At 50.8% G+C, this 14,633-nt stretch overlaps 2 protein-coding genes across 2 annotated transcripts; one reads left to right on the top strand and one right to left on the bottom strand.

Annotated features, from left to right (window-relative positions):
• Positions 1-5,659: 5,659 nt before the first annotated feature.
• Positions 5,660-8,687, bottom strand: RFESD (Rieske Fe-S domain containing). Its single transcript, XM_054185480.1, has 5 exons — positions 8,547-8,687; positions 8,003-8,238; positions 6,998-7,178; positions 6,873-6,907; positions 5,660-6,650 (listed from the first exon to the last, which is right to left on the bottom strand). Exons 1-5 carry the CDS (start codon positions 8,560-8,562, stop codon positions 6,357-6,359), a joined length of 762 nt encoding a protein of 253 aa, XP_054041455.1. The 5' UTR covers positions 8,563-8,687; the 3' UTR covers positions 5,660-6,356.
• Positions 8,688-11,507: 2,820 nt separating this feature from the next.
• Positions 11,508-13,107, top strand: GPR150 (G protein-coupled receptor 150). The gene is given in 2 exon segments (XM_054185671.1): positions 11,508-12,408; positions 12,411-13,107. Coding segments are annotated over 2 exon segments (1,368 nt in total). The 3' UTR covers positions 12,878-13,107.
• The last annotated feature ends 1,526 nt before the right edge of the window (positions 13,108-14,633 follow it).

The raw sequence follows: 14,633 nt of genomic DNA on the forward strand, positions 1-14,633 counted from the left end.
AGCCCCAGGCAGCTGCTGTTCCTCTGAACAGCTATTGCTTTTCCAATTCAGACAACGGTGCTGGTCTCTTGGGTGCTGAGCCAGTACAGTGCCAGGAGCTCTGCAAGGCCACAAAACCCATATAGGGGTAGGCAACCACTGCACTGCTCTTCTGGGCTTTTCCTGGGCCAAACTGCAGCTACAGAATTACACAATTTTCCCTGGAGCTATCTGTACTGAATAAACATGCAATTTTTTCAGGATGTTCAATATACACTGTAATAAAAATTATGATGCTTGAATGGGGACAGGACGTATCTTGGACGTTAATCAAAGTCAAGGCAGGACATTTGCAAGCAGAGGTACTATCTCCTATTAAACAACTCATATATAAAAATAAATTTATCAGAAAAGCCTTCAGGCACTCCAGCCCTACTTTAGTGTCTCTCAAAACTTAAGTATTTTTCCCAACTATAGTGGCTGGCTAAATAAAAGGTATTACCTTTATCTGTAATTCCGGGGTCCATAGTCAATCACAGCCTCAGCAAAATACCGAAAGCCCATGGAAAGCCACAAATGAAATAATTTCATTTGTTCCTTGTAATTCAAAGAGTTACACGAATTACAACTCTTTTATAAGATAAGATAGAACACATTTTACCCTAACTTCCATACAGGATAATTATTTCCAGGACAATCTTTCCTTCATAAGCCTTGGATTTCTACCTACTAGTGTTTGCCTCCGGACACCATACTTCCCGAACATCTCTTTAGCAGAACAATCCCACTGTTCAAGCACAGGCGGTGCTTGTCAGGGCCCTCTCTTCCTCCCATGGAGGAAGAGTCATTAATGGGCTAATCACGGTATCTGCATCGATTCCTCTGTGTACCTACAAGCAAAACTGGCACTTTCACTTTTGGCTTGGTTCAGTAATTGATAGATCCCAGATGTTGAAAACTGTGCTTAACCCTTCATTCAAGTAAAAAATTCCACTTAACAGCAGAAAACCACTCAGTAGGGAGAGGAAGCCCCGTCGCTGGGACCGACGGTGGGGCTGGCCCCCCAGGGCACTGCCAGCGAGGGGCAGTCCCCCCAGCACAGCCCCTCTCCCCACACTCAACCAGAGGCTCAGGAACCTCTCCAGCACTGTGATTTCCATTCCCCATCCCCAGCTTCCCCCAGGGACCTCCAAAAGCAGCTGCCGAGCCAGGTGGGCAGAGCGATGGGGTGCTTGGAATGGTGCGTGCCAACTCTCTGTTTGAACCATCAGCAGGGGAACAATGTGGATTACTTCTTACCATACCAGGAAGAGCAAGTGCGAACTTCAGGCCTGATTTCATTCCAGAGTTAAGCATGAAATTAGGAACTGCACAATGCTATTGAAAAGGGATTCAAGAGTGAAAAGTTGGTTTTAAAATTGTTTTCCTACAGACTAGATGTTTTCCCTTGCCTGGATCCCCTGTCTTGCAAACGCTGCTCTCACCTGCATATGTCCTTCATAATGTCCTTCATACGGGGTACGTTCAGAAGCTTCTCAATCCTGACTTTATAACTCTTTTTACATTAATGCTGTCCCTTTTTTAATGCACAGCACTCAATGAAGGCAAGGGGACACTGCAGAACAAGGCACTACATGCAGAAAGGAAAACATAACATACAGCAGCCTGCCTTTGAGTTAATATTGCCCAATTAAGGTTTACGGTGCAGCTACATCAGGCCAAGGCTCAAGCTGCGGTTCAAACTACTACAGGCATAGTTTTTGCCCGTCTTTCTCAAAAGGATGGCTCAATGATAGGATAAATATAACTTGTTTATTCTGTTTGAGCTGCTTGTGAAAGCAGCTTACAGAGCCTGAATGTCTCGCAGAGTCATCATGAACATTTTCAAGCGAAAGCACAAAATACATTTCTCTGTTCTTTGCCTGGCTGATTAATGATGGAAAAACAGATGGTGTTTGCTCATTTGTCAAATTAAACTAAACCCCCCAAACTATTACCAACAAAACACTCCTCCTGAATGATTTGGAGGGTTGATCTTAACACGGCTCTTATTAACACATCTCTCCAGGAAGCTCTAATTATCCAGTGACTTTTTGATCTCTTGCCCACAACTACTCATTCCTTCTGTCTCTTCATTGTCCCTTTAATGGCACCTCAGTCTGACCGCCTTCGCTTAACCGCTCCTCGCCTCCCTCCTTATCCTGCCGTTCGTCCCTAATTGCAAACAGCCACGTCCAGGCGTCCTACACCTTCTCCACCAGCTCCCTGGGCGGCTCTCGGTGCCCCCCCACACACCCACTTTCAGTCTCCTTGCTCCCAAAAGTGCTTTTCCTGCCTTTTCTGGTTCTCCCTGCGAGCCCCCACCACCTCCTCTTCCCGCCTGTCCCGACACTCCTCGCTGCTCACCCAGCTTCGTCCCCGCTGTCCCCCCTCTCCCACCGCATCCAAGGTCCCCCCTGCTCCCCTCCATCCCCCACACCAATCTCACGACTAATCCCATGTCCCGACACGATACGTTGATGTAACTAGACCTAGAAAGGGCTGGCAGGACAAGAGACTTAGAAACGTAGAACTCTGGGACATTAAATGGTTATACACTATTTTCAAGTTAGGTGCGTATTCTAGGGTTTCAAAGCTCAGACAAATAAAACAGAATAGCGCATATATTTTTTTAAAGTTAGTAACTTCAAGATGCTGTAGCCTCTGTTCTTTGCTGTCAAAAAAAAAGGGGGGGGGAAGGAAAAAAAAAGAAAAGAAAAAAAAGAAAATCTGCCAGCTAACTCTCCCTCCTTAGTTCACAGCCACTGGAGTTAATAATTCTCTGTTCCTTCTGCAATCATCAACAAGAAAATTGAAGGGAAAGCATACTAACCGACAAACTTTGGATATTAAATTAACGTGATTTCCCTGCAAATAACAACATGTTTAAACTAAAAGCAAAAACACCTTAAAAGCTTACAGATAGTTATTATGCTTGAGAAGCAGCGGAGGAAAGGGAGTTATCTCAGCCTGGACATGCGGTTCCACTGATTTCATACGATTAACAGTAAACATATGATTAAACGCTTTGCTGGATTTTAGCCAGAAAATTCAATTCTGCAAAATCCTGAGCACTCTTCCACTAATATGAACACGTTCATTAAACTTTCAAGTAAAACTTCCTATTACTAACATTCTACTAAATGTCATACAGGCAATAGCATATTACTCATAATTGATACCTTCTTAAACTGAACTGCATCTTTATTAATTTAAATAGCTAATTTGTGTTAATGCAGTACTTTTAAAAAAAAGGCAATACAATTACTATCTAAGCAATCACGTGAGTCAATGCAGGTATATCTGAAGACCTTGCAATACTCTTCTTTATACGATCCATGTTTTTCTACAGGACAAGACATCAATGGTCAGGTTTCATTGCAGGCGCCACTAGCTGGGTGCGGAGGGAGGGAAGGGAAGGAATTCTCCATTCCCCCGGCACCACTCAAAGGGATGCGTGGTCCTGGCCCCTTGGAGTACCAACTCTACCACCTCCCACCTTCCCATCACCTGCCCTCTGCCTGCGAGGGGAGAAGGTTGAGTATTTCTTGCAAAAAAACAAACCAACAAAAAAAGCCCCACAGAACTGGTCAGTCTGCCACAGCATTCCCTAGCAGATGACGAAGATGTGATTCATCTGACAGAAGGCAGGAATTCACATCTGATCTTGTCAGCACTGGCTGGATGAGCAGTCAGCGAGGGGAGGAGGAGGAGGAGGAGAAGGAGAAGGAGAAGGAGGAAGAGGAGAGAAACATTTCTGTGCTGTAGTTCTAAAACCCCAAAGTGAAACAGGTCAGCTCAAGAGCACCTTGAAGGTGCCGTGTCTCCCTATTGACAAGGAGACATGATCAGAGGTGGACATCTAAATTGTGGACATCTAAATTTAAATGTAGTGAAATAAATTGATCGTGGGCTTTGCCTTTTTCATTGTGGTCTATCATAGAATCACAAATGGTTCAGGTTGGAAAGGACCTTAAAGATCATCTAGTACCAACCCCCCTGCCCTGGGCAGGGACACCTCCCACCAGCCCAGGTTGCTCCAAGCCCCGTCCAACCTGGCCTTGAACCCCTCCAGGGATGGGGCAGCCACAGCTTCCCTGGGCAATGTGTTCCAGTGCCTCACCACCCTTACCTAAAGAATTTCTTCCTGATATCCAATCTAAATCTACCCTCTTTCAGCTTGAAGCCGTTATCCCGTGTCCTATCATTACACTCCCTGATCCAGAGTCCCTCCCCATCCCTCCTGTAGGTCCCCTTCAGGGACTGGAAGGGGCTCTAAGGCCTCCTTGGAGCCTTCTCTTCTCCAGGCTGAACCCCCCCAACTCTCTCAGCCTGTCCTCACAGCAGAGGGGCTCCAACCCTTGGATCATCTTCGTGGCCACCTCTGGCCCTGCTCCAACAGGTCCATGTCCTTCTTGTGCTGAGGACTCCAGAGCTGGACACAGTACTCCAGGTGGGGTCTCACCAGAGCAGAGTAGAGGTACAGAATCACCTCCCTCACCCTGCTGGCCACAATTCTTTTGATGCAGACCAGGATGCGGTTGGCTTGCTGGGCTACAAGCCTACATTACCGGCTCACGTTGAGCTTCTCATTCACTGACACCAAGTCCTTCTCCTCAGGGCTGCTCTCAAGCCATTCTCCGCCCAACCTGTATTTGTGCCTGGGATTGCCATGACTCAGGTGCAGGACTTTGCACTTGGCCTGGTTGAACTTCATGAGGTTCACATAGGCCCACCTCTCCAGCCTGTCTAGGTGCCTCTGGATGGCATCCCTTCCCTCCCACGTGTTGACTGCGCCACACGGCTTGGTGTCATCGGTGAACTTGTTGAGGGTGCACTCAATCCCACTGTCCATGTCACCAACAAAGATGTTGAACAGCACTGACCCCTGAGGAATGCCAATCGTCACTATTTTCCACGTGGATATTGGGTCATTGACCGCAACCCTTTGAGTGCGGCCATCCAGCCAGTTCCTTATCCACCGAGTGGTCCATCCATCAAATCCATGCTTTCCCAATTTAGAGACCAGGATGTCATGCAGGATAGTGTCAAACACTTTGCATAAGTCCAGGTAGATGATGTCAGTTGCTCTCCCCTTGTCTACCAATGCTGTGGCAACATCACAGAAGGCACAGATGTTTTCCCCTGACACTTCCCTACGCCTCACTACTTTTAAATACATTTATATGAACAATGGTGTTGACACAGACCCACTTACCCTTCACAGACACCAAAAGCCAGACGGCCCTCTGTGTGCTCAAGAGAAACCTACAGATGGAGATGAGGCAACTTCAAACTGAGCCTGATTACGACCAAACTCTGCAAGCAGCCAACATATTGCCCCAAAAGGCGCCCCAAAGAACTGCAGCCATGCAAGACGATGCGGAGCATTGGCAGGGTCTCTGTACCCTGGACCCTTGGTCTGGGCAGAGAGCCCACCGTGTCCCAGAGCTGGCCTGTCCCTCACCCAGCACAGCTCGGGGGCAACCTTCTCCAGGGGGCTGTTGGAGCAAATCTGGTATTACACAGTGAAGGCATAAAGAGAAACATAACTTTTGGCTCTAAACTGAAAGCACACTTTTTCAAATTAATGTATAAAAAATGTACTTACAATAAATAAAAACAAACAAGAGCCACTACATTATGTATCAGGTTTTTATACCCAACAGCTTCTTCCTTTTCCAACAGAACCAGGAAGAAGCAGCCATACACGGCAAATGCTTGTCACATTATTTGATGAACTACCAAAAAGAGTTCAGTGAGGAGAAGGAAGAGAAATACTTCTATGGAATCACATTAGTAATACACTAAGCTCCCTAAAATATGCTCAAGTTTTGTACTTCTTTTTGTGGCACTTAATACACGTCCAGATATTGCTCACATACCTAAAAAGTTAAAACTTTCCATGTAATTTATACCGAAGGCAGTATAAGTACAAACTGTTAAGTATATAAACATAACCTTTACACCTAACTATTTACCTTAAAACTATGTAACGTGTTTTATAAGCAGTAACATACTACGTTCCCCCGTAAAACTTAAAACAATTCAAGCAAAATAGGATCTCTAAAATATCAAATATTATGAAGCACTCTGCTGTAAAGAAGTCCTTTTGAAACGCAAGTGCAAAAAAACCCACATTGGCACAAGATCAGCCACATTTCTGACAATGCAGAGCTCCTTACCTTACTCAATTCTACGTGTTTCAATGCTTTAACATAACATTAACACTAGAATTTAATCTGGAGACAATCTTCATGGCCACAGTACATTTTTATTTCATGACAATGGTTCTTCGTTGGGGCATTCACCAGGATTCTCTCCCTTCTGGCCATCACTTAGCTTGCTGCTTGTGAGCTGCTTTGTTTTTCCATAGATAAATCACCACCATTTTTGTACTTCTCAGCAAAATAATCGGAGTCAAAGCTTACAGACAGATCTGGAGGACTCACATAAACGTTTCCATTGTCTACTGTGACTTTATGAATCCTCTGTTTGACTCCTTTTGATTGCCACTGTGGTGTTGGCGATGGCTCCAAAGGGTTTATTCCTTCATACAACCCTTCTCCTGTTTCCAAAGTAATTTTATACTTATGCCAAGGACAGACAATACACGCTTGACCATTGATATCCTGCAAGAAGAACAAGAAAAAGAAAAAAATAGCAAGTCATCAGCTTCTGATTCTTCTCCTGGAAGAATCTCTGGGGCAAAAGACTTGTTTGGTGATTCGGCTGTATTTTACATGTATATCTATTTCTTTTGATGTTATGTTCAGCTAAAAGTATTCCAAAAAACGTAACAGAATTTTCACATGACTCTGTGCCACTACATCATTTTTATTTTGCTTACGTACCTCTATTTCTCCAAGACACAACGGGCCTCCTTCATCTGAAACACAGCAGAACACAGTATTAATTTATGCAGCAGCTTTTACGCTTAATTGTTGCAACATTGAGATCATATGTGGAAATATCTTACGGTAGCAGCGAGAATCCAAAGCATGAAATTTCCCTTCATGGTAGAAAACGACGACTTCTCTGCCATTGACTTTGGCTGTTATTCTTTGGGACTTCTTTATGTCTTCTTCTTTGCCAATTAATATAAGACCGTCTGGCTCCACTTCAACTGTGCCTGTGCTTGAGCTGGGCAAATCCACATCCTTAAAATACAAAAAAAAACAAATAAAAAAAATTTCAAAATTCAAAAAGCCACTTATAAAGCAGTTCATGTTTGGATTTCTATGTGTAGAATGGATCGATGTCTGGGTCCCAGAGAAAAGCCACCTGTTTAACACATAAGATGAAAGGAGCAGAAGTTTTAGTAAAAGACTATCAATGTGCACACAAAGCCAAGCTCGGGAGTTTGGTGATAATGTTCGGGCAACGCATTCACTAACAGAACCGGGACTGGGAAAACCAGCTGCTGCAAACCTGATACCTGAGGCTGAGGCAAGATAAATTCTAAATCACTTTTCACTTACTCTGCACTTTAATTGCCACATCCCCTGGAAAGCTCTGTGCAACCGAATACAAGGATGGTAAATGTAAAATACTATACAATTTAGCTAGGCGATGGTTAGCATTTACATGTAAATCCAATACTCTTTAAATACAAACTGATATAAGTTGATAAAATTTTCAACTGCAAAAGGGGACAAAAAATTGTTTATTGAGAAGCTGTATTCAACCTGGCCTTTTTAGCAGATGTCTGCCTTTCCCTTCCTCCTCTTACATATTTCAAATTCAAATGCCTAATAGCCTCTCCCAGCAGAGGACGTGAGTAGTTTTATCACAACACCTGCCTTCCTATTAAAGTGGCTTACAAATGTTTTCCAGTTCCCTCCGAATTCCCACTACGACCATAGTACCCTCTCTTGCCCTGAAAAATCAGGTAAAAGAGGCCAGGATGGGGACGCGGGCGGGCGATGCCGCAGCAGGGGGTGCAGGGCCCCCGCGGGCAGCGTGGCAGCGAGCCGCCCCGTACCTCGTGTCCACGCCAGATCGCGAGGAAGATGAGGAAGCAGAGGAGGAAGTGGAGGCTCAGAACGATGAGGTCCAGCATGGCCTCTCCCCACCGGGCCCGTGGCACCCCGTCGTGCCCCACTCGCGTCTGCGGGGACGAGCGTCCTGGACCCTCTGTGCGTGCAGGCGGGACGGCCCTTCTGGCACCCGCGGCAGGACGCAGGGAGGCTCGGCACGGCGGGGGCAGCTCTGCCGGGGCTGATAAGGAGCAGGGAGGCGTTGGGCTGGCCTGATAACAGCAGAAGAGAACTCTGTGTCCCTCCTGAGCCCCTGCCACCACCAAGGGGGACACACCGAACCGAAACCCTGCTCAGAGCCACGCGTTACGTTATGTGTTCGTTGGGGACAAGCAACAGCACATTCTCTAATACACCATTACGCTGGGAAGACTGGGGTAAATACGAGTGTGGCATTTTCAGGGCCAGTTGTTATCTGATTTGCACACAATCAACCATAAGAACCGACTCTCTGCTTTCCAGTTTACAGGAACTTCCACCCAGTCTTACCTAGAAAGTGAAACATCGCAGTCAGACTCACGGGACCATCCAATAAGGCGTTCACGCTTATTTTCCGCAGGAAATCACCATAGCATGCAGCAAGCTAACCACAAGAACTGGTGTAAGAAATCCCTGATTTTTTACTGTCACCTTTTGGCTGACTTAGTGTATAAACTTCCCAGATTGGCCAAAATCTTAAAATGCAGAAGCCTGTAGTTAGAAACACTCTTACGAAGGCACCTCTAAAAAATTGCATATCTATAGACATACACATATTGAAATACAGACACACACAGACGTCTCTCTACCTACATCCACACACACACACGTACATGTCCAGACCAGTATTAAAATAACACTGGGTGCTGAACCTCCAGCTCATTTAGCAGTGTTTTTTCTGCAGTCAGCCTGGATTCTGTACACATAAATTGTCCAGGCACCCCAGCCTGAAACCCGTCCCAGACTGTCAGCACGTTGTGGACTCTACAGGGCCCAACTGGCGTAAGCCATTAATAGCCAACGGCTTCGCTTTACAGGCAAGACTGGCAGGCTTATCTACAACCAATTGCAGATTAGGAACTGCCTTGGCACATCGGGGTCCTACAGAAGGAAGCCCTCATGGTCACGTATGCTTGTTAATATGCTAATGAGCTTGATGGCAAGAGACTTCCCTCAGAGCGCAGTTAAGGACTCTTCATCACAAAAGACCCTCTTAGAATCACAGAATTATAGAACTGTCTAGGTTGGAAGATACCTTTAAGATCATCAAGTCCAACCATTAACCCAGCACTGCCAAGTTACCACTAACCCGTGTCCCTCAGCCCCACGTCTACACAGTTTTTAAATCCCTCCAGGGATGGCGATTCCACCACTGCCCTGGGCAGCCTCTTCCAATGCTTGACAACATTTTCAGTGTAAAAATTTTCCCTAATGTCCATCTAAACCTCCCCTGGTGCAACTTGAGGTCGTTTCCTCTTGTCCCATCCCCTGTTCCTTGGGAGAAGAGACCGACTCCCCCTGGCTACCCCCTCCTTTCAGGGAGCTGTAGAGAGCGAGAAGGTCTCCCCTCAGCCTCCTCTTCTCCAGGCTGAACACCCCCAGCTCCCTCAGCCGCTCCTCACAGGACTTGTGCTCCAGACCCCTCACCAGCTCCATTGCCCTTCTCTGGACTCGCTCCAGCACCTCAATGTCTTTTTTTCTGGTGGGGGGCCCAAAACTGGACACAGGACTCGAGGTGGGGCCTCACCAGCGCCCAGCACAGGGGGACGGTCACTGCCCCAGTCCTGCTGGCCACACTGTTCCTGATAGAGGCCAGGCCTCTTACTGCAGGCCTACCGTTGGCCACTTTCTCATCCATTAAGGGGACGTGTACCTGCAATGTACGAACAGAAAATGAGACATTTCAACCTGGGGCAGCCCAGGCACTGAAATCCCCAAAGGAGGCAGCAGTTTCTCGCCTAGAGGAGTCCCCCGCGCCTGGGACAGGACCCAGCATATGGGAAAGACAACAGGCCTGTGTGTGGTTTCCACCCAATGTGACCTTCTCCTCTTCCACCTCAGCCCCTGGCTCAGTGCCACCCAGATAACATTGCCTCCAGGGCTGGAACCAGACCAACAGAGACCTGCTTTCTCCTCCCTTTCTTTGAACAGCACAGACACGGGCGTTAAGTGTGGATCAGGAGATCGTTGAGCTGGTGAGTGTCACCTGCGTATCAAAAGCACATTAAAATGGCACTTTGTCGGTCTGCCCTCTCGCACCCCCTTGGGAAGCGCACAGTCCATCACACTCTAAGGTGAAATAATGAGCCGTTTTCCTTGCTCCTGTTTTTTTTCCAGCTTGATGACTGTGTTAAAACCAGCCGTTCAAACACGGCATGGAGTACAGCGGCCCACGTAACCCCCCCCCAGCTCAGAATCCTGAGCTCCCAACCAGCTCCCAGAGCAGCACCTACCAATGGAGGTAAAAACATTTCAATCAAAAAAGAGAAAAGGTTATTCCCCCGCACACACGCTTCAAGTTGATTTTCTACTAGATTTTTTTCCCAATGTTTTCCTAAGAATTTGGCTGCTTTGATGTTTTCTGAGTCACTGCACAGCGCGCTGGATGGAGGCGTCCCTGCAGCCAAGTGCCATCTGCTGGGAACGACGGTCGAAGGGATTTGGGAGCAGCCAAAGAATCCGTCTTCCAGCTAGAAATACAGCTGGGTTTATGAGTCGTAGTAATTCACTGCTCTGCTCTGCCCTGCTCTAACTCCGTTCCCTGCTTCGGGGAAAAGGAAAAACACAGCGGGTCTGACGTGCCCCGGCGACACGGGTGTGGGGGCAGCAGCCGTCGGGGGCTGCCCCGGGTGCCAAGAACAGGTGAAGACGCGACCCCCCCCTGCTCCCCGCCGCTGCCCCCCCGGAGGATGCTCCGCTGCGGCGGGCAGCGGCGGGGCCGCCGGGGGGGACCGAGCGGAGGCGGGTGGACGTTACCGAGCCGCCGGGGGAAGATGCCCGATGGTTCGGGGCGGGGGGGTAAGAGCGGGGGAGAGGACCACCGGGGCAAGATGCCCGCGGGCCCCGGCCTGTGCAGGGCATGAGGACCACCGGGAGAAGATGCCCGTGGTGCCGGAGGGAAAGGACCACCGAGGCAAGATGCCCGGCGGCCGCGGGCGATGCAGGCGATGAGGAACGTCGGGGTAAGACGCCCGCCGGTGCCGGGGGGGTGAGGACCACCTTGGGGAGAGGACCGCCCGTCCCGGGGAGAGAGGACCGCCGAGGGAAGATGCCCGCCGGTGCCGGGATGTACAGGGGATGAGGACCACCGGGACGAGACGCCCGCCGGTGCCGGGGGCGGGGGGCGTGCGATCCGCCGTGCGCGCAGCCCACCCCCGGTGCCGGCTGAGGGCCAGCCCCTATAAATGCCTCCGGGGAGCGCCGAGCCGCCGCCGCCGGGGGAGCTGGGGGTCCCGGGCGGCCGCTGCCCCGATGGAGGAGGACCCCTTCCCCCCAGGCCTCAACCTCTCCGCCCCCGGCGCCCCCCCGCCCGGCCCCGGCCCGCGGGCGGCCTGGGCGGGCGCCGTCCTGCTGCTGGCGCTGGTGGGCAACGGGCTGGTGCTGGGGGGGCTGCGCGGGGGGCGGCCGCGCCGGCGGCGGGACCTGCTGCTGGGCCACCTGGCGCTGGCCGACCTGGCGGGCTGCGGGCTAGCGCTGCTGCCGCGGCTGGCCACCGAGCTCCCCGGGCCGGCCGCCGCCCCGGGCGGCTTCGCCTGCCGCCTGCTGCCGCTGCTGCAGCGCTGCGGGCCGCTGGCGTCGGCCCACGGGCTGGTGCTGCTGGCGCTGGAGCGGCACCGCCCGGCCCTGCCCGCCCGCGGGCTGGCCGCCCTGGGCTGGCTCCTGGCCCCGCTGCTCGCCCTGCCCCAAGCCTTCGCCTTCCGCCCGGCGCCGCGCCCCGGCGGGCCCCGCTGCCGCAGCGTCTTCGAGGAGCTGCCGCGCTGGCAAGGGCTGGCCTTCGCCGCCTACGGGGTGGCCACCGGCTTCCTGGCGCCCGCCGGGCTGCTCTGCTGGGCGTGCGCCCGCGGCGGGGCCGCCCGACGGCGGCGGCGCGGCGGGGGGCGGCGGGCGGCGGGGGCCGGCGGGGCGCGGGCGCGGCGGCTGCCGCTGGTGCTGGCGGGGCTGTTCGGGCTGTGCCGCCTGCCCCGCTGCGCCCTGGAGCTCGGCCTGGCCTCGGCGGGGGGCGCCGGCGGGCGGCGGGAGGCGCTGGCGGCGCTGGGCATCGTGGCGGCGGCCAACAGCGCGCTCAACCCCTTCGCCTGCCTGCTGCTGCACGGCCGGCTGCGGCGGGGGCTCTGCGGCACCGCCACCGGCACGGCCGCCGCCTGCTGCCGCCCCGGCACCGACGGACAGGGGCGACGCGGGGCCACGCTCCGCCGACCGCTCCGCCGCCGCGCTCCCGGCCACCCGGGCTCCGCCGGCACCCCGGGCATCCAGGGCTCCCCCGGAACCGCCGGCACCCCAGGCTCCTCCGGCATCCCGGGCTCCCCGAGCATCACTGGTATCCCGGACACCCCTGCTACCCCCGGCATCCCGGGCTCCTCCGGCATCCCCACCATCCTGCGCTCCCCCGGTACCCCGGGCACGCTGGGCGCCCCCGGTACCCCGGTCTCCCCTGGCACCCCGGCGGCCGCAGCCGCAGCACCTGGGCCGTCTCCACGCGTGGTGCGGTGTTAGTGCAGTTGCCAGGACACGACTGGTCACGGAAGAGCTCTCATCCCAACACCGGGACCAGGCCGTGCACTGGGAAGCGTTGGGGCAGCTGCACAATGGTGCCCGTAATCTTTTACCTTGGCATTGGCTGAGCTTTGGGGATATATTTTCTTTTTTTTTACTTATTGGTGTGTTTTCGTGTTGAACATGCATATGGAAGAGGGCAAAATCAGCAGGATGGCTGTTGCCATGCAAAGTGCCCAAACGTTGTTCCCATTCAGCAGCCAACTTACTTGTCCTTACAAAGCCTTATGAGTATTTTGGTCGTAGTTTGTGGATTTTGTGATACCTAATTTGGAAATAAAACTGGTCAGTCCAAGAAGTTACTCTTTTTTTGTTGTTGCTGTTGTTTAAATCCACTAGAAAAGGATGGCTGTGACTGTTTCGTTTCAGGTGGGCTGCTGTAATTCTTGCGTAAGTTAACTTATTAGCTGTACAGACTGAGCAGGCGGCTGTAACAGGCACACTGCAATGGGATGTACGTGTGTCAAATGAGCAAAAGTCTTCTAAAACACTGTTATATTTATTCCTGCACAGCATGTTTTAAGGCAGAGCAATGACGGAATACTGCACCGAGACCGTATCCTCCTCGTTTGGCTCCCGTTTTATTCATACGATTTCCGTTACACCCACTTCACCAGCTAGATATTTTTTGTCATGTTCACACCACAAATTAAGCTGAACCTACATTTTTCTGCAGTACAAGACCTCTCGTTCTGTAGGACCAGTCACAAACGATGTGGGACGTTTATGGCTGGTACCACGTGCGTATCGGTACCCTCCATGTGGTGATGACAGCTGACGTGTGGAGACGGTTGACAAACGAGAGCTCTGTGCCTGCGGACGGGAGCTGTGTTAGATGTGATTGTTGGAGGCGGGAGGGACCTCACCAATGCCCGATGGAGCAGGAGGTACACCGGCATCCCCACTTCTGGTTTTCACAGTGGATTCCCAGTCCGACTGTTGCCCTGGAGGAGTCAGAGACACTGAACATGAACCAAAGCGAAGCCGTTTCTCCCTGAAGAGCCTGGCTGCAGCTTCTGTGCAGGTATTCTCTTGACTGTTTTCATGTTTCACCACTTACAGCTCTTTTTTTCCCCCCTCTAAATAGCTCATCAGAACAGCCCTGCCTGAAAAACAAAGACATTTATTTTTCCGTTCTCAGTGTCAGCGTTTGCTGTGCTCTTAGATGGGCCTTACTCATAGCTGAGGACTTGTCAAGGTTTCTCTGACGGCTGAAATAAACCCAATGTGATTCACAAGACCCTTTATTATACTATTTTCCTCTGAACCTTCTCATCTGTTTACGTCCTTCTTAAAAATCAAAGCCATGAAGTGGAGACAGTACCCTGAGGATTTACTAGTGTTAAGAAGAATAAAATAATTGCTGCTTGTGTCTTACATGCAATGCTCCTTTAATCACCCTCGAACGTCACTCGTTTCCTTCATCACCACATCGTGCTGTTGATTCATACTCTGCTTCTTGGGCTCTCAAATCTCCAGGCGTGTGGGGCTTTTTTTCCTGCAAAACTGCAGCCTAGGCAGTTCATTGTTCACTGTTTTAGTATATTCCCCCTTCCTTTTTATTTTGACCTTTAACTAATCCATGATGAATTTTATCCCATCCATTTCAGATCATTTTTCCAGCTGATCAAGACTACTTTGAATTTTAGCCTATCCTCGAAGTGCCAATAGCGCTCCCAGGGTGCATTTTTTCATGTTTAATGAGAAAAAAACCACCTACTCCTGCATTCAAATTACTTATTAAAAAGGTACCAAATAGTACTACGTCAAACTCTTGCAGACTTTATTTGATCAACCTTCCCACTTCTTAGTTTTTGGTATCTA

This window comes from Rissa tridactyla, chromosome Z, assembly GCF_028500815.1.
Source record: "Rissa tridactyla isolate bRisTri1 chromosome Z, bRisTri1.patW.cur.20221130, whole genome shotgun sequence".
Lineage (NCBI taxonomy): Eukaryota > Metazoa > Chordata > Aves > Charadriiformes > Laridae > Rissa > Rissa tridactyla.

Excerpts from the sequence above, each read along its gene's own strand:
- RFESD (XM_054185480.1), bottom strand. Across the intron at positions 7,179-8,002 it reads CGATCTGGCGTGGACACGAG|GATGTGGATTTGCCCAGCTC; the intron begins GTACGGGGCGGC and ends TTGTATTTTAAG. Across the intron at positions 6,651-6,872 it reads TGTGTCTTGGAGAAATAGAG|GATATCAATGGTCAAGCGTG; the intron begins GTACGTAAGCAA and ends TTCTTCTTGCAG.